Below are 23379 nucleotides of genomic sequence, written 5' to 3' on the forward strand. Positions count from 1 at the left end.
CCCCCCAACAACCCCACTCCCCACAAAGAAAATTAAGAACACAGGGCTTAATATAGAATAAGCACAGAATTCAAGTTTATGCAAACACTGCACAGTACTTCTACATAAAACAAGAAAGGAAGGGTGAAAAACAAAAGAGAATGTCTCCCACCTCCTATTCCCGATGGCTCATTGTTCCCAAGCCCCTAAAGCAGCTACAAGAGGATTTGAACAGTTAGATACATTTATTTTTGTTTTCAATATAACCATTACATCGCAATTTCTTCTTTGCATCATTCTGACTTACTGTTTCATTACTGCTTATTAATTTAGATTTCTTTGGAATTTTAATAACTGGCCGACTGGTGCAAGGCAACACCAAACATCATGAAAACCACATAAGGAAAAGCACCAACTGGGAGATGATCAAATAGTACAATCAAGTATAAACCATCACATTAGTGCATCCATCTGACACATGAATTCGAGTTTGCATGGCAGCAAGCCCTCAAGAACCCACCAGTAGTTTGCTCTCTGTATTTTTTTCAATAACAGGTCTATTTCTCACTCACAGGGTGGCTTTCTTCCTCCCATTGACCGCACTGCGGTGCAGGTAATTTAAAAAAAAATAGCACACATACATCTAACCATCTCCCATGGGCAGGACTGCAACGGATTTGAATGTGTCACAAGTAAAAACATGGCCCAACCATGTAACAAATATTTAAAAGTTGTGCAGTTTAAGGGAAGTAATATTGATACGCGTTATGTGCAAGTCCGTGTGAATCTGCGGGAGCAGCATTTCTGTGACTCTGTATATTTGTGCTCATCAATGAAAAGGATGACAGCTGGGGATATGGCTCATTTTTCAGTTAACACCCAGTGACAGCAAGGAGGTCATGCTTACCTTGTAAGGTAAAATTTAATGCTAATATTCTCCTCATTCCCTTCCACCAGCACTCCCACCAAACAATAAAACTCAGAAGTGTCAACTCCTCCCACCCAGCCTGTCATTTTCAATTTTTACATGTACTGTATACTTACGACTACAGTGCAAGACTGGCAAATTCCTGCTGACTGCCTGGTACCTTCTCCACAGGAATAGAAGATTGTTGCCCTTATTTTCATTTCAGAACTGGCTTCCAACTAACTTATGAATTTGTACAATTATAATCCATCAATGTGAGAAGAACACTGCATGTCAGGTAGTAGTTTACAGCTAATGATCACTTAAAAACTAAGTTCAGCAAGGGCTGTAGGAATATTTCTACATGGCAAAAAGATTCACAGATCTGTTTATTCAAATAATACCCAACTTTGTGAATACATTTTCCAACCCTATCATCATACTAATCCTAATACTGTCTGCCGACCTCGACACTGTACAGGATGAAAAAGTTGTGTGTATTTATTCAACTTAATTCTGAGGGTAGGAACTAATTCCAATGTGGAGGAAGCAGTGTCTGGTTTGAAAGATACTGTTCTGTTTTCACCCAACTAAGTAGTGACCTGGTCCCATGGTGCAATGCTTGGAGAACTGGGTAACGTCATGCTGCACAGCAGAGTGGAACATAAGGACTCCTGTTCCTGGTGCAAAGGTGCTTTTAAGTCCCTAATTTTAGTTGAGCAGTTTGTAAAGAGGGGTGATGAAGGGAGAAGAGAATGAAAAAGCAGTGAATCTGATACAGGGCTATAGCAAAAGGAAAAACCTAAACAGGCTTAACACAAGTGTAAACACAACATTTTCATATAGTAAATTTATTCCTAAGACTTGAGACAACAGTGACCTCCCTACACTAACTGTAACTATACACTTCTAACTTTGTGCCTTATGGAAATAACTTTGTAATTCAGGTTGCCTGAGCTGGCGTTACTCTCCAAATTGGTTTTGGGATATGAAGGTTTGCCCTTCACTTTAGAGATATGGTACCCCATTATCTATCTTTTTGTTACCCATGACATTTTCTGAGCTTCTTTCTTTAAAAATGAGTACAAGTTTTGACAGCAATAATAAATTGCAGGACCACATGTTAATGCTGTCAACATGAAGCCTGGTATTATGGTCACATGGAAACTGTGGGAAGTTAAGATCAAATATGCTCAAATCATTATAATTTAAGTAATTCTGCTGCAGAAACAGCAACATTTTTGCAACGTAAGGTCCTAGAATGATTTTTTAAAAACTGTGCATTTACCTTCTACATGTACTTTGAGTGGACGGGGAATAATGTTGCTGCAGTATTCTCCTGTGGGGCAGTGCATTTTTGTGATCAAGATAAAGAATTGTTAATGGTGGGGAATGAAACATTTCAGCACTGCTCCACAACTGTGAAACACTCCCCAAGAACAGTATGTTAGAAGTTCCTCTACAGCAACAATCTCAGGTGCACAATCCTAACATATCAGCATGACATTTTCAGCTCTTGCATTCAATCTTTGAGATTTCTTTTAGTGTAACTGCTAGTTCCATGCTCACTTAATACCAAATTATGAAGGAGAGAGCTCAAAGCTGCTTCCCCCAACAAAAAAAAATGACCAGAGACAAGTTAGCCATGTTAGCATGTTTGCTCAAAATATAAATTAGCTGTAAAGTCTCTGACATGCAATATCCTTCCATAAATCATTCCTACTATTCCTACAGAATTGCAATCTGTCCATAAAACATTCATTTATAATTTTAAACATCAAAAAAAGGTTTAACAAACATTTAATATGTGAAAATGTATAGGTTGGGTTGAGTATTTTTTTAAATAACTATTAGAGTTTAAATGTCAAGGAGCAGCACACGGGGGTCTTCAACTGCAGCTTTAATTTTTCGGAGGAAAAGTACTGCTTCTCTGCCATCGATCAAACGGTGGTCATAGGTTAGGGCCACATACATCATGGGACGGATCACAACCTGCAATAAGAGGGAAAACATGTATGACATGCTTACAGTGGATACAAGCTACCCCTTTAAATGAAAATTTTGTGCCACCAGTTAATTCAATGTATTCAGCAGTCACAAGCCCATTTTCAAAAACAAGGCAATGCACTCACCCAGTCAAAGATACATCACCAATGAGAGGCAAAATCTCACAGCTGATACAAGCCCAAGGACAACTTGCTCACTGGTCATCAAACGCTCACAGTGCAAAACAATACTTCTGCAGTTACTACCAGTACCAACATAGGACAACTCACTACACTAGGATAAGGCAATGTTTCAACCATCTGCTACACTGCACAAGTTGTCCCAGTGCAGAGCAATGCAACCCCTTCAAATTGTTACTAATGTGGATGTAAGTTTCCAAAATTAATTCAACCCTCGCTACAGCAAAACTGAAAACCATTAAAGAACAGAGGAGGGTGTTAGGAATTCAGCTCGTTGACAGTAATATCTAAACAGTCATTTTTAACAAATAATTTCATGTGAAATTCTTATTATTAGTTTGATTAACAAATAGAACACATTTCTCATGCATTTATTAGCTTGAGTTATAGCTTCAAGATCTAAAATGGGCTAAATTGTGAAAATCCTTAGTGCAACATCACTAAATGTGCAAAGGGAGAATATTTTTTTCCCCTATGTATTGCAAACATTTACCTTATGTGTAATGACGAAGGTGATGGAGGAAAGATCAGTTCCCTAAACAAAACTAATGGTAGAAGAGAATTTCTGCTCATGCAGCAGACTTTTCAGGCAGATTTATACAACCGTGTGGTTTTCTGCAGCTTTTCTGTGCAAAACGTTATGCTTATCAGTTTGTGTTCTACTTGTAGTTAGTCAAGTGGGAATCTGAGCCTAGTTTGAAAGTGATGTGTTGATTAATTCTCTCCACCTCACGCTGGCAGATATCTAGTCCAACAGATCTCTGCAGAGTCAGAAAACTATAGCACTGCAACTTGATGTGAGGAAACGAGACAAATCTATTGCAAAAACTATCAAAATGTCTTTAATGTACATCACACCCCTGACTGCAAGTTGCGATCAGTCACAAAGGAGCGATACTTTAAATTCTTTTAAAGAACAGGGATAACAAACCTCAAAACAAAACAAGATTTCACTTGGGTGCATTAACATGTCTGATATGTCGTCCTTCTTCCTTAACCGAGGTTTCCCACCCACGGTGGTTGGCAGGGCCCTCAATCGACTCAACTCGCGCACTTCTGCCCTCACACCTTCCTCTCCCTCCCAGAATCATGATAGGGTCCCACTTTTCCTCATTTTTCACCCCACCAGCCTCCGCATTCAAAGGATCATCCTCCGCCAACTCCAGCATGATGCCACCACCAAACACATCTTCCCTTCACCCCCCCGTTGGCATTCTGTAGGGACCATTCCTTCCAGGACACCCTGGTCCACTCCTCCATCACCCCCAACAACTCAAATCCCTCCTACAGCACCTTCCCATGCAATCACAGAAGGTGCAACACCTGCCCCTTTACTTCCTCCCCCACCGCCCTCACTGTCCAAGGGCCCAAACACTCCTTTCAGGTGAAGCAGCGCTTCACATGCACCTCCCTCAATTTGGTCTACTGCACTCACTGCTCCCAATGCGGTCTCTTCTACATTGGAGAGACCAAACGCAGACTAGGTGACCGCTTTGCGGAACACCTTCGGTCTGTCTGCAAGCATGACCCAGACCTTCCTATCGCTTGCCTTTTCAACACACCAACCTGCTCTCGTGCCCACATGTCCGTCTTTAGCCTGCTGCAATGTTCCAGTGAAGCTCAACGCAAACCGGAGGAAAAGCACCTCATCTTCCAATTAGACACTCTGCAGTCTTCCAGACTTAACATGAGTTCAACAACTTCAGATCATGAACTCCCACCTCCATCCTCACCACTTTTTTCAAATATTTATTTTTAAATTTCTAATATATATATTTTTCCCCACTTTTTATTATTTTAAAAATTTATTTCCATTCATTGTTTTATCCCTACCTTTTAGCCTATTTCGATCTCTTTTCCCCACACTATCCCCTCCCCCAACCCCAACCCCACTAGGGCCATCTGTCACTTGCTCATTCTGCTTTCTACACTTAATGTCACCATTAGCACCTCCTTCAGCCAGTATCACCACCATCAACACCCCTTCTATCTTTTGTTTATGACATCTTTTGCAACCTCTCCTTTGCCTCCACCCCCTGTCCCACCCCCCCTTAAACAGTATACATTTCACCACATTTTTACTTCTCTTTAGTTCTGAAGAAGAGTCATATGGACTCGAAACGTTAACTTTGTCTTTCTCTCCACAGATGCTGTCAGACCTGAGTTTTTCCAGCAATTTTTGTTATTGTACAAGATTTCACTTACCTGGCCCTTGACTGCAACTGGTCTATCAAAGATACCGTGCATGCCTAGGATGGCAGACTGGGGTGGGTTGATAATTGGTGTCCCAAACATTGAGCCAAACACTCCTCCATTACTGATAGTGAAAGTACCTCCATCCATGTCTTCTATAGCCAACTCATTTTTACGGGCCTATAGAAAGATGATTCAACAAAAAACATGTGAGGTCCATCAAGTGTGTGAGCTTCTTTCTTCATGTTAATACAGCTGCATCTTAGATTTTTATACTCTACCCCTTCTCACAAGTTGAGGTGATACACTTAGGCAGAAGGAATAGGGAGTGACAATACAAACTAAATGCCAGAGTCCTAAAAAATTGTGTACAGTGATAGAGGGACCATGTATATAGGCTTTTGTAGGTGGCATGGTAAGGCAACAGTTGACAAAGCACATTGGCCTCAAAAATAGAGTTTTGAGTACAATAGCAGAGAAGTTATGCTGACCCGTATGAAGCTCTGAATAGGTCACAAAATTTAGTCCTTATTTTCTGTCCTTGCATACAAACTTCACATCTACTATCTATCTACTCAAGTCTCATTTCCATTGTGTAAAAAGTAGTTTTCGTGCATAGAATTACAATCAATTCTGTAATAATTTAACTTTCTGCTTTGCTACAAGGACTTTGTGATTTGTCTGTTCCAATCCAAAAACATGGACACCCCCTGCCCAAAATATTAATTCATCATCTGCACTGAAGCAATTAGGGCACTGTTGTAACAGTGCTTAATAGGTCATGTTTAACGAACCTTGTAGAGTTTTTTTGAGGAGGTTACCAAGAAAGTAGATGAAGGAAAGGCTGTGGATGTTGTCTACATGGACTTTAGTAAGGCCTTTGACAAGGTCCCACATGGGAGGTTAGTTCAGAAAGTTCAGACACTTGGTATCCATGGAGAGGTTGTAAACTGGATTCGAAATTGGCTGTGTGGGAGAAGATAGAGAGTGGTAGTGGATGATTGCTTCTCAAACTGGAGGCCTGTGACTAGTGGTGTGCCTCAAGGATCTGTGCTGGGACCATTGTTGTTTGTTGTTTATATCAATGATCTAGATGATAATGTGGTAAATTGGATCAGCAAGCTTGCTGATGACACCAAGATTGGAGGCGTTGTGGACAGCAAGGAAGGCTTTCAAAGCTTGCACAGGGATCTGGACCAACCGGGAAAATGGGCCAGAAAATGTCAGATGGAATTTAATGCAGAAAAGCGTGAGGTGTTGCATTTTGGAAGGACAAACCAAGGTCGGACATACACAGTAAATGGTAGGGCACTGAGGAGTGCGGAGGAACAAAGGGATCTGGGAGTTCAGATACATAATTCCCTGAAAGTGGCATCACAGGTAGACAGGGTTGTAAAGAAAGCTTTTGGCATACTGGCCTTCATAAATCAAAGTATTGATTACAGGAGTTGGGATGTTATGGTGAGGTTGTATACGACATTGGTGAGGCCAACTTTGGAGTACTGTGTGCAGTTCTGGTCACCTAACTACAGGAAGGATATCAGTAAGATTGAAAGAGTGCAGAGAAGATTTACTAGGATGTTGCCGGGTCTTCAGGAGTTGAGTTACAGGGAAAGATTAAACAGATTAGGACTTTATTCCTTGGAGCGTAAAAGAATGAGGGGAGATTTGATAGAAGTTTACAAAATCATGAGGGGTATAGACAGATTAGGAGAGATAAACATGAGAGGACATGGCTTTAGGGTGAAAGGGGAAAGGTTTAGGGGGAACTTCTTCACTCAGAGTGGTGGGAGTGTGGAACGAGCTGCCATCTGATGTGGTAAATGCGGGCTCACTCAAGTTTTAAGAATAAATTGGATAGATACATGGAAGGGAGAGGTCTGGAGGGTTATGGACTGGGTACAGGTCAATGGGACTAGTGGTACAGGCTAGAAGGGCCGAATGGCCTGGTTTTCTGTGCTGTAATGTTCTATGGTTCTAATAAAGCAGTAATATAGAACAGTTGAGGCTCAAACCAACAATTAACACACTACTAGGAACCAATATCTTAAACTCTCATAACTAACACTAGGAACAATTACCTTCTCTCCTAGCTCATTGATCGCTTTCTCAATATCAGCATAGTTCATTGTTTCAACATTTCGGATTACAGGGACTACCAGGCCCTGTGGGAAAAAAAATAAAATTATCACCTTTGTACTAAACATGCCAAGCTGCTTCAGAGAGGCAGCTTAGGGAATGCATACTAAATCAAGGAAAATACATTTTTTAACCTGACAAGAAAAATTCCACCACCCCCAAGTTACACACCGTTCTGACTTGCAAATATATCACTGCTCTTTCATCATTGCTGGGTCAAAATTCTGGAACACTTAACATAACAGCATTCTGGAAGCACCTTCATTACATGGACTGCAGTGGTTCAAGATAGCAGATCACCATCACCTTCTTAGGCAATAAATGCTGACCCTGCTGGTGAAGCCCATATCCCATGAAGGGTGAAAGAAATTAAGATAGCAGTTACCACCAATGAATATTACACAATACTGACCTTTGGTGTTGCTACAGCTACGCTGATGTCTATATAATCTCGGTAGACCACTTCTTTGGTTGTATCATCGATAACTGGACAGAAAAACAAATTAAACCACTGGTTACAGTGCTGCACTAGTGTTTGAATTCAAAAATAATGACATTGCAGTGGAATCAAGTGCTATGGACAAAACATTTTACTGCACAGTGCAATCTAAATATTTCAAATACGAGTTGCAGTGACTACTAATGCCCTTTTCCAAATGCATTCTCTTTGTGGAGTTTTTGTTGTTTCTCTACTTTCCTAGTTTTTTGTTTTAAAAATTAAGTTCCTTTGCACCACTTCCCAGCTAAGGGAGGGACATGTCAAAGTGCTTTTAAAGTTTCATCTTAATACCACTTTTGAAACAACCCAGCACATATTTCACCCTCCAATATCTAAGTTAAGAGAAGGCCTGGTAACATGATACACCTCTTTGCTTGAATCTCTCCAGGCTAAATACTGTTCATAAGTGAGAGAGAAGAGTAGATTTTGATTTTATTTAATATAAAAAAGTGACATCCCGTCAAGTTCATTTCTTCTTTAGAAAACAAAGATCTTTGAGATTGTTTTTTTTAAAAACTATACACTAATGAATATGAAGATAAATAACAAAAATACTCAGCCTCAAAGTATTATTGGTTGAATCAGGTTAGATTTTAATTTTCTTCAATAAATAGAGCTATTTTATGGTGGTCTCCCCACTGTACAAGGATAAATCACCAGTGTTCATATTCATTAAAAGATTTCCCATTGTTGAACCCTGGCAACTTGTAGATCAAAAATATAACTCAGCCTTGAATATATTCAGTCTCCACTGCTGAGGTAGAGAAGTAAACTTGAAATACTGTTTCCACTCAAATAGCTACTGACAGTTCTTGAACTTATCCTTGGTTTTTACTCACCAGCATTTACCACTGGCTGATTTTGCAGAGCAAAACTGGATGCTTTGACAAATGCAGACATGAAACCGAGCTTCATGTTGTGCTTCTTGAGGAAGGTTTCTTTGTGTAGAGTTCTCATTTCCTGGATGTTGCTGTAGGGGAAAGGAAAAAAAAAATTGCCATCAACAGCTATGCAAAAAACAAAGTTATGAGACCAAATGATAAGTGAGATCGATAGCTGGGAAGAGTGACCAAGTTTATTTAAGCAGAGCAATGAGAACATACTGTCAGAATTAAACAAAAGCAAAACAGTGCCATTGCTGGTAATAATCAGATTTTTAAAAAACGTATTTAAATTGCACCTTTAATGTAGAAAACGGGCAGTCAGCAAGAGAAGAGAACAGTTAAGTCAACGTTTCAGGTGCTTACACTTTGCCTGAACCCACTTCCAAATTATCAATGGTTTATTTGGAGGTTGTCCAATGCTGCACAATGTGTAACCGTTAGTGAAGCTACATTTGCAAAGTTAGAATAACTTGTATTTGACGTTTCAATCAAACGCTCTTGAGCTATATCCCAGTACAATAGTTAGCCATTTTGTGATTATGCTTGCTTCTTACTGAGTGGGTTATTGCAATAGTCAGACCTAAATAATTTGCAACGGAAACATTGACTTATCCATTTCCTCTACATATGCTATCTGCTGAGTATTTCTCGCATTATTCTTTCAGAATTGCATTTGTTTTCATTAAAGAAATGACAGTGGAGAAAAATATATACTTTTTAAAACAGGATGCTGGAAACATTGCAATAAAGGTTATTTAATGTAGCCTGTGTACAAGTAACGAATTAGTAAAATTTAAGATTAGAAGGCATTTCCTCTCCTCCAATTTCACAGAAATTACAGATTAATGGAACTAATTCCCATAACAACTAACATCATTAAAGAGCCGAGAAACATGGCTGTTTAGGAACAAGATTAAGGATTATGTGGATTATGTACAGGTAAAGATAATCAAATGTGTAAAATAAACAGAGACCTTGAAGCTTTTGAAAAGTATCATAAAACTTATTTCCTGTTTTCAAGTTTTACTTCCTACTTGAACCCCTCCAGTTCTTTTCATGATGCTAATTTTTTCCTGGTTTAAGAACTGCAGTTATTTTATTTTTTATTTGTGCCATTTGTTACAGTATTAATTTGAAGTAGGCAACTATAAATGGAAAGCACACATTCTTCTTCTGCTTTCAAGCTATGGAGGGCTTCTCAATACGAAGCACAAGAGAATCTCCCTTCATTCTCTACTTCACTTACGTTAATAAACAGTTATTATTAGCTCTTATTTTTCATTAATGACTTTCAATTTCACTCAATAAACATTCACTTAGAGGCAACTCAATCCTTACACTAACAAGACTACTTACCTCATATCTCCCATCACTAAATATCATGTTAAGCTTTTGTGAAGAGGAAGCTGAATAGCATTTTCTATGCAAAATACTTATAGCTCAGTACAAATCTGTGCATTTGATAGCATTGTGCTGTGTTGATTATCATCTGAATGGCTTCTATAATTGTTTGAATTACTTTACTTTTTATGTCACAGTGCTGAACAGCTTAAGGCTTTCAATTCATACACAGCACTACAATTTCCATCTGTTTGACCTGAGCGGAATTGTGTCAAACTGCAGAGCTGCCACACAATGAATTGCACTGCACTTCAGCTTTTCCAGCTGCTTGAGACAAATATTTGTGACCTCGTCACCTATGTACATTACTCTGGCGACAGCTGCTAGCCATAAAAGGTATGTCTTTACAGGTCCACTTATGATCAGTTTTGTTTCTCATCTCTCACCAAAGCTTTTCCTTTCATGTTTCACTGGCATAGTTTCTATCACCAAATTGTCCAGTGCTGTTATTACTGTTCTGTTGTAAATGAGCAACAGGCATAATTGCAGAGGAGGAAGAAGGGAGAGCAGGGGCGTGCTGCTCACAAAAATTCTGCTCATAGGTAACCAAAATGTTTGAACTTGTGACAGAATTTTATATCTAGAAACAATATAAAATATAAAAGTAGTTATGCCGCAGCTTGACCTGGAACACTATCAGATCATATTTCATTATACCACAGAAAAAATAATCCTGTATAAATTGCAAAACATTGGATTACAGAACAGTGGATGCAGGTGAATCAGCTACAAAAGTCTTAATTACTATCTAGACTTTCTTTTATAACTGAACTATCTGAAGGAAACCATGCAAAGAACATTTATACAAAGTAGACACTCCAATTAAAATGTGAGCCTGAGGGCAAGAACACCGCAAGAAAAACCCGGAGCATACAACACACCCACAAGTGAGACCAATGTTGAGACCTGGTCAGTTTTAACCAGCAAGTCTCATTTCCCCAAGACTGGCAAAGTGGCCAGCTTATCGTGTGGGCTTCAGGCTACCCATACAAAACAATTTTAAATCCTGCTCACACCTGGCAAGTCTCTCAGCTCAAGCAAGCAGGAGTAGATAGCTGTGTCAGGGGCAGCCTAGGCTATGATATGGAGGACAGCTTTAGCCTCTCTAAGCTCAGCTCAACAGGACAGCGACGTGGAACTCTGGGGCCCAGCTATGAAAAGGAAAATGCATGAATTACGCAAGCAAATGTGGGAGGTACTAAGCAGATGTGCCAAACACTTTGGCCACCTGAGTGGGATGGGTGCAGAAGTCCACTTCCCGCATGTTTGGGACATTGCCACACTGTCATGGGCATTTTCACTCCTCAATCTATCTTGGCCTATATGATCATCAACAGGACAACACAGCCAGGCCCTCACAGCAATAGTTTAAGCCACCAGCCCTTGCAGCTTTTATACAAGCTCAGACAGCTGGCACCCATACTCTGGGCTCCAAAGTTTGTACAATTTTGGAGAAACTGGAACATTGGAATACCTTAAAATGAAAAAGGAAAATCAGGGCATCTTGCTTCACAGCAGGCACAGCTTTGCATGAATCTCATGATCGCATAAAAGTTTTAAATTTATCGAATGAAATCCCTACCCAAAGCTAAATGCTCCCAGCTAATCATGAGGTGCCCTGATCGCTACATATATACAAACAATCCTCCACTCAGGGAAAGTCAGGCATAGCAGCAAAGCCCAAGGTCATCTCATTTTTACAGTTATTCATCTGTCCAAAGCGACAGATCCTCTGACTTTAGCAACTACATCTGTGACCTGCCTGTTGCGATTCCAGATGATGGACGGACATACCATTGAGAGGTTGCCCCAAGCAGTCTGGAAAGATGCAGAGGCATTACAGTTGAGGCTACCAGTCACTCATGTGAAATGGCATGAAATGTCCAGTCCAGGGGTTCTTCCAGAATGCTGCAGAAAGTCAGCAACCACGCCTGCATGTCCAATCTCCTGAGGCACGGCTCCTCTGACAGATCCAGGAAGGTTATCGGTGTACCTTGTGAGGTGGGCAAGGCCTTTGTTTTTAATTCATTCATGGGCATCATTGGCGAGGCCAGCATTTATTACTCATCCCTAATTGCCCTTGAGAAGATGGTAGTGAGCTGCCTTCTTGAACCACTGCAGTCCATGTGGTGTAGGTACACCCACAATACTGTTAGGGAGGGAGTTCCAGGGTTTTGACTCAGCGACAGTGAAGGAACTGCAATATATTGCCAAGTCGGGATGCGGGAGTGTCTTGGAGGGGAATTTGCAGATGGCAGTGTTCCCATGCATTTGCTACCCTTGTCCTTTAGATGGTAGCGGTCGTAGGCTTGGAAGGTGTTGTCTAAGGAGCCTTGGTGAGTTCCTGCAGTGCATCTTGTAGATAGTACACACTGCTTTCACTGTGTGTCAATGGTGGAGGGAGTGATGCTTGTGGATGGGGTGCCAATCAAGCAGGCTGCTTTGCCCTGGATGGTGTCAAGCTTCTTGAGTGCTGTTTGAGCTGCAATCATCCAGGCAAATGGAGAGTATTCCATCACACTCTTGACTAGTGCCTTGTAGAAGATGAGTTACTCACCACAGGGTTCCTAGCCTCTAACCTGCTTTTGTGGGCAGGCCTCCTCACCTGTGGACTTCAGGCCTGCCTGCAGGTCCTGTTTATTTGAACCCTCTGCTGTTGTTACTGCATTTGCTTAGAGTCTTCCTGAACAGTGCAGTTAAAGGAGCATCCATGCTTAGTTCTTCTGGCTGCATTTGGATAGGGATGCAGGAAAATCCAGAAATCCAGTCAAATACACAAACTCACAGTCTAACATGATCAATTACAGCACCTGCAATTAATCTGCATTGGTGCAAGTCACAGTCCCTTTAACTCCAACAGCTTAAGTGGACAGCCAATCCTGCTATGATCTGCAACTTTTATCACTTCTGAGATGGTCATAAGATCATACATCAAAGGAGGCTGCATCTGACCTATTGCGCCTCTGTCAGCTCTTTGAAAGATATTCAATTAGTTCCACTCTATCACTCTTTCCAAAGCTCTGCAAAGCTCTCCTATACCCAATTCCCTTTTGAGAGCTTCCACTAGCTTTTCAAGTATAAAAAGTTCTTATCTCCATCCCGGTTCTTTTGTTAATTATCTTAAATCTGTGTTCACTGGTTACCAATCCTCCTGCCAATGGAAACTGTTCATCTTCTTTTATTCTGAAAAACCCCTTCATAAATTGAACACCTATTCTATCTCCCTTTAATGTTCTTTGCTCTTATGGAGAACCATCTCAGGTTCTCCGATCTCTCAGCATAACTGAAGTCCCTCAGCCCTGGTATCATTCTGATAAATCTCCTTCTCACCCACACCAAAGTCTTGACATCCGTCCTGAAGTGTGGTGCCCACAATACTGCATTCGAGAACTAACCAGTAATTTATGAAGGTTGCATATAACTTCCCAGGTACTGTACTCTAAACCTCTATTTATAAAGCCAACGATCCCTGTATGTTTTTAAATGGTCTTAGCATTTTGTCCTGACACTTACAAAGATTTGTGCACATGAATTTTCAGGTCTCAAGTTCCTGAAACCCCCTTCCAATTGTACCATTTACTTTATACTGCCATTTTTCCTTCCAAAGTGCATCACTTCAAACGTCTGCATTAAACTTCATCTGTCACATGCCTGCTCATTTCTCCAATCTGTTATATTCCTCTGAAGTCTGTTATAATCCTCCACACTGTTTACTCCATTTACAAATTTTGTACCAGCTGCAAACTTAGAAATTATGCCCTGTATACCCAAGTCGAGGTCACTGATATACATTAAAAAGATTAGTGGTCTTCCTTCCAGCCTGAAGGACAACCGTTTTCCCTCTTTTCTACATTTGTTTGTTTCCCAAACTACCACTGCCCTTTTAATCCCATGGGCTTCAATTTTGCAAACAAATCCAATGTATGGCAGTAGAGGAGCGATTTCAGAGTTTTGCCTGTTTATTCTTTCATGGGATGAGGACATAATTGGCAAGGCCAGCATTTATTACCCATCCCTAGTTTCCCTTAAGAATTGTGTGGCATGCAAGGCCATTTCAGAGGGCAGTTAAGAGTCAACCACATTGCTGTGGGTTTGAAGTCACATGCAGGCTAGATAAGGATAGCAGGTTTCCTTCTTTAAAAGGGCATTAGTGAACCACATGGGTTTTTACAACAATCAGTGATAGTTTCATGGTTACCATTAGAGACTAGCTGACAGCAAACTAAATACCAAAAGCCTCATTTGCATACAACAGTCTATTTCTGGAAGCACTTCCAGCATGCAGCAGAAATGATATTGGGAAACTGTGCAAGTACAAAAATGAATGGAGATTTGGCATAACATCACCCACTACAGTACTGTCTGAAAATTGAGCATTACAATGAGAAAATTACAGCCTTCAGAGAAGGGTAGTGAGCTGAGAGATGAGCATGTCATGGAAGGAAAAAAAGTGTCCTTCACAACAACAATAGTGCTTTTAATGTAATAAAACATCCCAAGACACTTCATAGGAGCATTATAAAGCAAAATTTGACACTGAGCCAAAAAAAAATTAGGTTAGATTACCAAATGCTTGGTCCAAGAGGTAGGGTTTAAGGAGTGTCATGGAGGAAAGTGGGGTAGAGAGATGCTGTGGTGTGGGGAGGGAATTCCAGAGCTTAGGACCTTGGCAACTGAAGGTGCAGCCACCAATGGTGGAGTAATTAAAATCAGGGATGCTCAAGAGGCCAGAATTAATGATTGCGGATATCAAAGGGCTGTGGAGCAGAAGGAGGTTATCAAGATAGGGAATGATGAGGCCATGGAGGGATTTGAAAACAAGGATGAGAACTTTAAAATCAAAATATCGCTTGACCGAGAGCCAACGCGGATGAGTGAGCACAGGCGTGATAGGAGGACGGAATGTGGTGCATGTTGAGACACAGGTAGCAGAGTTTTGGATGACCATGTTTACGGAGGGTAGAATGTAGGAAACGAGCCAGGAGTGCACTGGAATAGTCAAATGTAGAGGTAACGAAGGCATGAATGAGTTTTCAGCAGCAGATGAGCTGAGATGGGGCGGGGGGTGAAGTCAGGCGATGTTATGGGGGTGGGGTGGAAAGAGGCCATCTTAATGATTGCACGAATATGTCATAAACAATCTCGGGGTCAAATATAATCCCATATGACACTATCCTCACCTCTGCCCATCACCTCACTAATCATCCACCATGTTTGCACCCAAATCCCAAATACAACTTACAAACATTGCAGAGTTTCTCTAGAGAAGCAAAAAGAACCAAAACAGATCTTTGGTTAGGCTTTGCTATCTTCCGAGGTTCCACCTTTGAAATAATTTAAAGGTGGTGCCAACAAGATAGGGCCATAGGCAACATATATTTATATACAAAAAGATTATTTACATTATAGATATTCACACACACCACACGGGAAAAGATGGAACTGCACAAGAGTTTATTCCCTAATGCGGTGCACACTTGCCGATGAGCCAGAAAGATTTGTTTTCATTCTTCCTTTTCTGATGTTGCAAAGCGATTAGACATGTTACAACTGGAGATGTGATCCTATTTAAACACAATGTTGGGAACAGTAGCTTCCCTCTGTATCTAACCCATAGCAATAAGCTGGGTCAAAATCCTGGGACTCCATTTCTAACAGCACTGTGGATGTTCCTATAAAACATGGACTGCGGGGTTCAAGAAGGCAGCACACCACCACCTTCTCAAGGGCAATTAGGGGTGGGCAATAAATGCCAGCTTAGCCAATGACATCCAGATTCCACGAACAAATAAAACAAAACTGATCTTGAAGCACTTGATGTTGACTCATTTGGCATCAAAAGTGGAAAAATATTGTTCCAATCCCCAGCACTAAACTAAAATCTTAAAGTGTCCAGTGATTACAATTCTCTGGAGATATGGATAGTGTGACAGTTAAAAGTGGGAATCTATATTTCAAATGAAACTAGCAATGAAACAGTTAAAGGCCAGTGAAAGTGGATAGTGTGTTCACTGACCCGATAAAAGGTGTCTTATGTCTGTGTTTTCCCCTTAACCCTGTTTGTTTTCCTGCACTTAAGCTCATTAACTCTAGGATTACTTCCCTAACACCATTACGCATCCCCAAGATGCAAGAACGCAAGAAAAGGAGCCAGGAATGATAAAATCTTCTAGTCTAACTATATCAAAATTTCATTGCCTCATCATTAAACCGCTTTCATTCAAAGACCAGGCTTCTCCCTCGAGAGTTTATCTCTCTGCCCCATCTCTTTCCTCCTTCTCTTCAGTCTCCAGGCAGATGTCAGTCTTGTAAAGTGCATTCTTCGCTAATCTGTTTAAATAGGTATTATTACAGCACACAACACTATCCTGAAGAGCTGTAAACCAAAACTGGAATATTAGCCCTTTAAACAAAATGTTAAAAGCATCATTTCCAGCACAAGAGACAAATATTTTCCCTTAAATTAATATTGTGCAGTCTGTCCATCTTACAACAAAAGCACATTAGGAAAAAATATTTACAGGAATTTGTCTTTAAGTGGAGATGATGTTTCAGTTTACCAAAGGACTCAAATGGCATTTGGAAAGAAATTTTCTAATGATAGTTCAAGATGTAGCATTAGTTACTTCCAATTTAAAAGCCAACACTCTGCCCTGCAAACCTTCTCTTTGCTTAGCTTTGAAGGTTTCCACAACAGCTCCGTGATCAATTCAATATAGAGAAAATATTAGGGACGGCAGTGGGAAAGAAGAGAAGTAGAAGGGAAGGCAGCAAGATTGGGAACTAGAACAGGACATGGGGAAGGACCATGATGGTGGACAACATTGCTGTGCCCTGAAGTGGTGGAACGTGGGTTGCAGCAGTGATTACCCATACACTGGGGTTGTCAATCTCACTGTACCCCAGCATAAGGAAGGAATAACTGGAGGGTAGGCCTTCTGACAGCTGGCTGGTTGCTCAGACATGCATTACAGGAGGCTATTTGAATTGTTGCTACAAATAGTTGTGACATGGGAGACCCAGGAAAAGATTAAGGGAGGAAAAAACAAAACATAAGGAAAAAACAAACCATAACCTCTAACTCCCCAAAAGAATGCAACAAGTCTTCTATATCTCCTTTCAAAGCAAAGAATCAATAAATTTAGGTAGTCTGACTGATGCCTGTAGATGAGTCACCAATCCCTCACTTGAAACAGGACAGGAACATATTATAATTACTGGTCCTGAAGCAGAAGACTTTCTAAGCTTGATACAGGTCTTACCAATTAAACTTAAGGTACTTAAAATGGTTTTATATTTCATTTTTCTTCATAACCAAATGAAGGCACATAAAACAATATGACTACAGTAGTGATAGTTCTGTGAATGTCTCTCATTACCCTGACTGCAGCTGTCGAATCCACCTTACCTCATGTCAATTTCGTTGAAGGTGGTCAGCATGGCACAAGTATTCTGAGCCTCCTTTAGCCGTTGTGCAATTCGAAGTCGCATTCTGTTCATTTTAACCTAAAAATTTAAGTCAATTTTAGAATTAGTCTATCTTATACAAGCTTAAACTTCAAGGCTATTGTCTAATCAAGAGGTTCAAATAGATTACATGCAAAATATGAGATACCTGGAAGTGACTACAATCAATACTTAAGCAAATCATATTATTCCTTACGCCTAATGTGCAAAGTATGATATCTTCTCGACATTACAAATAAAGGACTAGGATATCTGAATGTTTACGTACAATATGGTCACACTGGTATTGCTGATGATAGTGATAGAGAATCAATACTCTTATGATTATTTCACAGGTAGTGATGCATAATTAACAACTGCTCTGGCCAGAGCAAGCATAGAAAGAAACTAGCCAACCCTCAAAAATCTTATATTGCTGTGCCCTATTTGACTATTAACATCATGTCCTGAGAATAACAGGGGGCAATATAACTGGGGTTAATTGATGATTAATGTTATGGTTAACCACCATTTCTGATATCCAAAATGTTAATTCTTTATCTTTACCCAGTTATGATATAAAAGTATGTCAATAATTTCACTATTTTGCATAGTAGTAAACTACAATAGCCTTTTACAGCTTACTGGATTTTAAAATTCTAGCCACTTCCTTAGAAAGCTTGAAATTCCCACAACAAAACTGTTGTGTCAACACTCAGATCATTCTATATTTTCGCCCTATAAATTCCCCAGGCCCTGCATCAGCAGCAGTCCAGAAAATGGTGCAGTCAGGCTTCTGGACCTGAAGGCATGAGTGAGAGTCAATTACACATGGCACACCTGACCTTTTCACTTCTCCTGTCTGGAGATGTTTTGCTTCCTTTTGACACACACTACAGTGACATACACAGAAAAGTAGAATCAAAACTGCAGCACACTACTGGCCTGAGACTCAAAAAAGCCAACCCTGAACTATTCTTGCATGCTGTCATGAATTCAGAAGCCACTTATCCACCTGCCCTCTCGGTCACAGAAGAAAAGAACTTCACTTTTTTTTTTAAATAAAGGATGTATTAAATCTGATGTATGGTAGTTATGTATCAGTCCACAGAAAAAGTTTTGTTGTAAATAAAATATACAAGCTGTTTCTATCCAATAGATTCATACATAGCAGGTTGTAACTGGCACCATTTGCTGCTTTATACCTACCCTATGCTCTGATCTGACACCTTTCACTCCCACATCCGAAGCTGGGGCCAAGTGTCCAACAGTAGGTTTCACTGCTGACACTGGAACAAAAGCAGAACACAAGGCAATGTTAGGAACTGGATGTGCAAAGCCTACATTTCTATCCTATTGATATCATCTCCTATTATGTAGATGCCTCTGGCAAATCCCCTTTTAAACAAGATAAGAGGATTACCTGCCAACAATGTAACCATCTAAGCCATTATGCGCACACAATACAGGAAGAGTATAGCAAGTGCACTGGTTAGAAGTCACAGACCCATGACTGTAAAGAACGTTAAAAAGTCATGTACAGCAAAAGGATTGCTGAACCATCCAAGATTAATAATAATCTTTTGTTTCCATTATTTTCTTTTTGTCAGCTTAGCTTACTCGATAACACTCTTGCCGCAGTGTGAAAAAAAGTTGTGTTCAAGCCTAATGAGAGTTTATGTCTGTCTGTCTAGGTTGCCAATTTGTGCTGTACTGGGGGAGGTGTGTGTCTGTGTGTGTCTGTGTGTGTGTGTGTGTGTGTGGTGGGTGGGGAGTGCTGCGTTTTTGGAGGTGCTTCAGATAAGGTAATAACCCACTTACCTGCTGGCTGTTGAAGACAAAAACAGAAACAGAAATACCTGGAAAAACTCAGCAGGTCTGGCAGCATCGGTGGCGAAGAGTACAGTTGACGTTTCGAGTCCTCATGACCCTCAAAACATCAGCTGTACTCTTCTCCGCCGATGCTGTCAGACCTGCTGAGTTTTTCCAGGTATTTCTGTTTTTGTTTTGAATTTCCAGCATCCACAGTTTTTTTGTTTTTAATCTTATGACTGTTGAAGATATCACTGAAGTGCAAGAATCTCCTTCTGCCCTATCTAACATTCCTCCCTTGATCAATGCCACCAATAACCTACGTTTTATTACTGCTTGTGGGATTTTTTGGTGTACAACACAGCCAGCACATTTGCCTGCATAATAAGTCACTTCAATTCAACACAAATGAATTTTTGAGGCATTGTGCTATAAAGCACTATGTTAACAGAAGCCTTTTTAAATGGAAGTCATTTATTGTACTCACCAGGTTTACTATCCATGGCCTGCATATTTACCAGTGGTACAGGTGGCATTGTGGTAGGAATTGCCCCTGCTGTGGTTGCAGGTGGTGGTGGTGGTGGTGGTGCTGCTGCTGCTTCTGGTTTGGGGATAGGAGTGGCTGCTGGTTTTGGCTTTGCAGCACCAGCTAGAAAAGCAAAAAGTTAAAACACATGGTTAACCAGGTTTGAGACTGATATTTCTCCAAAACATGATGCAATATACATGTATTTATACAGCAATTTTGACATAACTGAGGGTCCCAAAGGCTTCACAGAAACATTATAAAGCAAAATTTGTCACTGAGCCACATAAGGCAATTAGGGCAGACACTAAAAGCTTGGTCAAAGTAGTAAGTTTTGAGGAGCATCTTAAAGGAAGAAAACAAAGTAAAGTAGAGGAGGAGAGGTTTGTGGGGGGTGGAATTCCAGAGCTTGAGAGCCTTCACAGCTGAAGGTGTGATCACCAATGGTGGAGCGATTCAAGCTGGGGATGCTCAACAGCCCAGAAAACAGAGGAGTGCAGATACCTCAGAGGGTCGTGGACTCAAGATTACAGGAATAGGAAAGGCAAGGCCATGGAGGAATTTGAAAACAAGGATGACAGCTATAAGATCACAGCATTGCTTAACCAAGAGCTAATGTAGGTCAGTAAGCAAAGGGGAACCCACCTTCTGTCTTCCTGAGTTTGAAGAGAGGGGTTCCTCCTTCCACCTTACCCCCATCAGGGACCAGGAGTTCCTCAATGACACCAGCATGTGGAGCAGGAACGTGTACTGATGTCTGAAATAAAGAATTAATTTTAGGAATAATAGTTTGGCAGCATATATTCCACAGTGGGCGAAGAACTCCGCTCCTTCATTTTCAATACTGGTTTTTGCATTGAAATGGGGAGTTAGCAGCAATTTTAAGGTTCAGTTCACAGAATGAGAGAAAATGGCTGGTTCAACAATTGGTCATTGGAAAACAAACAACCCATGGCACAATGTTACAGTACTATCTGCAGATGCAGAAGATGGATCAATCAAGTTTGGCACTTTGCAATGAAATGCTAAAATGGCAGATTAAATGCTAATCACAAAGACATCAATCCAACAATGAATTTGGTACACACATGAAAATAAGACATGCTTTCTTACATATTCCAAAAATAATTTAGTTTCAAAATTATGAAGTTGAAGGCAGCAAATGCAAGAAGCATTTAATATCATTAATCTTGTAATAGGAACTGGAATGGTTAAGTGTTTTGTTCAGATTACCGCATTTTCAGATATGAAAATTGAACGCTGAATGCTAAAGTAACACGGTGACTGAGTTAAATGAATTAATGCATTACAGATATAGACTGATAATTAACTGGACCAGAATGATGGCTGATGAAAGTTCTCGAATTAGTGCAAGAAAAAGGGGAACTGATCAGGCCAATTAAAAGAAAAAAATGTATTAAAGCTAATTTTACAAAATCTCACTCACAGCAGCAACCTTAAGTAGATCATAGTGGCCATGCACCTGAAATCCTAGCACTTGCTGCCTACAAGTGAGGCCTCCTGCTGGGAGTAATTTATTAAATTAACCCAATAGTGAGCATTGTGTGTGGTTGGGTGGTCACATGGTTGATACTGTCTAAAAGTGTAGTAATAATTTCAAGAGACAAAGAGAAGTGGTAGATGATGTGAACGAATAGGCAGGTGTAGCAACAGGGGCAGATATCAGCAGGAAACAGAGAGTAGCCCAGTGGAGTGTAAAAATGAGTGGCAGTGAGGGTAAAACCCCAATCAGGGCTGAGCACTGAGGGAGGAGCTATCTAGCACAAACACCAAAAGATTCCCAGAATTTTGAAAGTGCTGTCAACCTTGACATCACAGCGAGTGCGCATCGGAGCTAAGGTGCAAGTGAACTGAGTGAGCGAACAAAAATTAATTTCTTCACTTAACAAGTTCAGAGATCCTGGAGGTAAGCAGCATTGATCTAAAAGAATTCAGGTGCAGTTCAGCAGTGTGAGATAGAAGCAAATAACTAAAGGTGACATCAGCACAAGAGAAGGTGCTGACTGGTAAGTATATTTCTGTTACGTTTAGTTGGTCCAATAAATAGAGGCAGGGCACCTCAGTCCCATGGAGTGCACATCTTGTTACCTTTGGGAACTTCAGGATGCTTATGTCCTCATCTTCTCACGAGCAGGAAGTGCCATCAGCTGGAGCATCACAAGTTACAGGTTTCGGAGCTTGAGCAGCAGCTGGCATCATCACAATGCATCCGTGAAGTTGGGAGTTGCATGGATAACATGTTTCTGGATGTGGTCACCCATAGTTTAAGGATATGATGCAGAAGGGAAATAGGTGACTGGCAGGGAGCCAAAGAGGACAAGGTAGACAGTGCAAGAGTACCCTGAATGCATCTCACTCTCCAACCAATATTCAGTCTGGAGAACCAGCGAGGCGCACTCTGGAGAATGCAGCCAGAGTCAAACGTACAGCACTATAGTTTGCTCAGCTTTACAGGAGAGGCGGAGGAGATTGGGAAAGCAATAGTTAGGGGAACAGACAATAGCACTGTAGGTGTACCTACACTACAGCGACTGCAGAGATTCAAGGTGGCAGCTCACCACCGTCTTCTCAAGGGGAATTTGGAAAAAGACAAGTATTTGTCCCACCACAAGATGACTTGGGGGTGGGGGGGGTGGTGGTGGTGGTCAGACGATACAGGCTGGACAGGTTGTACGCAGCTGGGATACCCTGGGGATCACTTATTATTTCATTGACAGCAGTTATATAGGAACAATGCCAGGGGCTTAATTGCCTCTTCAGCCATATTTAGTACAGACCAAAAAAGGAGGAAAAAAGTAGCTTGTCAGAAGCAATGAAAAATGTTACTAACCTTATCAGTTTCAATTTCACACACCACCTCATCTTCAACTACTGTATCACCAACAGCTGTAACGAAACACAGGGAATGAACAGGGGTATTTTGGATGTAAATGCCAAATTCAAAATCAAAACTCATTTAGGGACTTGGATAATACTTTTAAAGAAGCAAATGTTATCTGAACCCCAAAATTAGATTGTCTTATAATCACTCAAGTTGTTTGTTCTTTTTGGTTGTATTCTTCATTGAATTCTCTTCTCAGACAGCAGAGGCTGGGTCATTGAATATCTTCAGGTCAGTTAGACAGATTTTTGATCTACAAGGGAGCCGAAGGTTATGGAGGGCCAGCAGGAAAGCAGACTTAAGGTCACAATCAGATCAGCCATGATCTTACTGAATGGCTATCAGGCTCCCACCAAATGGCCTACTCCTGCTCCTATTTGTTATGTATGACAGGTTTGTAAGGTGGAACTATTGGGCAGGTTCAACACCAAGTTGTCACATAATTAAAATTAATAATAGCCAAAAAGCATTTAGTGCCTAATTACACATGGAAATTATAAATAAA

The 23379-nt window shown here is 40.6% G+C and overlaps 1 protein-coding gene across 2 annotated transcripts in view; it reads right to left on the reverse strand.

Moving 5' to 3' along the window:
* Positions 1 to 209: 209 nt before the first annotated feature.
* The window catches only part of dlst (dihydrolipoamide S-succinyltransferase), a 63838-nt gene continuing 40668 nt past the window's right edge, over positions 210 to 23379 (reverse strand). For both annotated transcript variants that reach the window (XM_041215009.1, XM_041215010.1), the window contains exons 6-15: positions 22824 to 22879; positions 20618 to 20729; positions 19934 to 20095; positions 18844 to 18923; positions 17597 to 17694; positions 8743 to 8873; positions 7817 to 7890; positions 7347 to 7430; positions 5278 to 5445; positions 210 to 2878 (exon numbers count right to left, since the gene is read on the reverse strand). In XM_041215009.1, coding sequence (XP_041070943.1) covers positions 2744 to 2878; positions 5278 to 5445; positions 7347 to 7430; positions 7817 to 7890; positions 8743 to 8873; positions 17597 to 17694; positions 18844 to 18923; positions 19934 to 20095; positions 20618 to 20729; positions 22824 to 22879 — 1100 coding nt within the window. In that variant the 3' untranslated portion in view covers positions 210 to 2743. The remainder of the gene's footprint in view (positions 2879 to 5277; positions 5446 to 7346; positions 7431 to 7816; positions 7891 to 8742; positions 8874 to 17596; positions 17695 to 18843; positions 18924 to 19933; positions 20096 to 20617; positions 20730 to 22823; positions 22880 to 23379) is intronic.

This window comes from Carcharodon carcharias, chromosome 20 (genome assembly GCF_017639515.1).
Source record: "Carcharodon carcharias isolate sCarCar2 chromosome 20, sCarCar2.pri, whole genome shotgun sequence".
NCBI lineage: Eukaryota > Metazoa > Chordata > Chondrichthyes > Lamniformes > Lamnidae > Carcharodon > Carcharodon carcharias.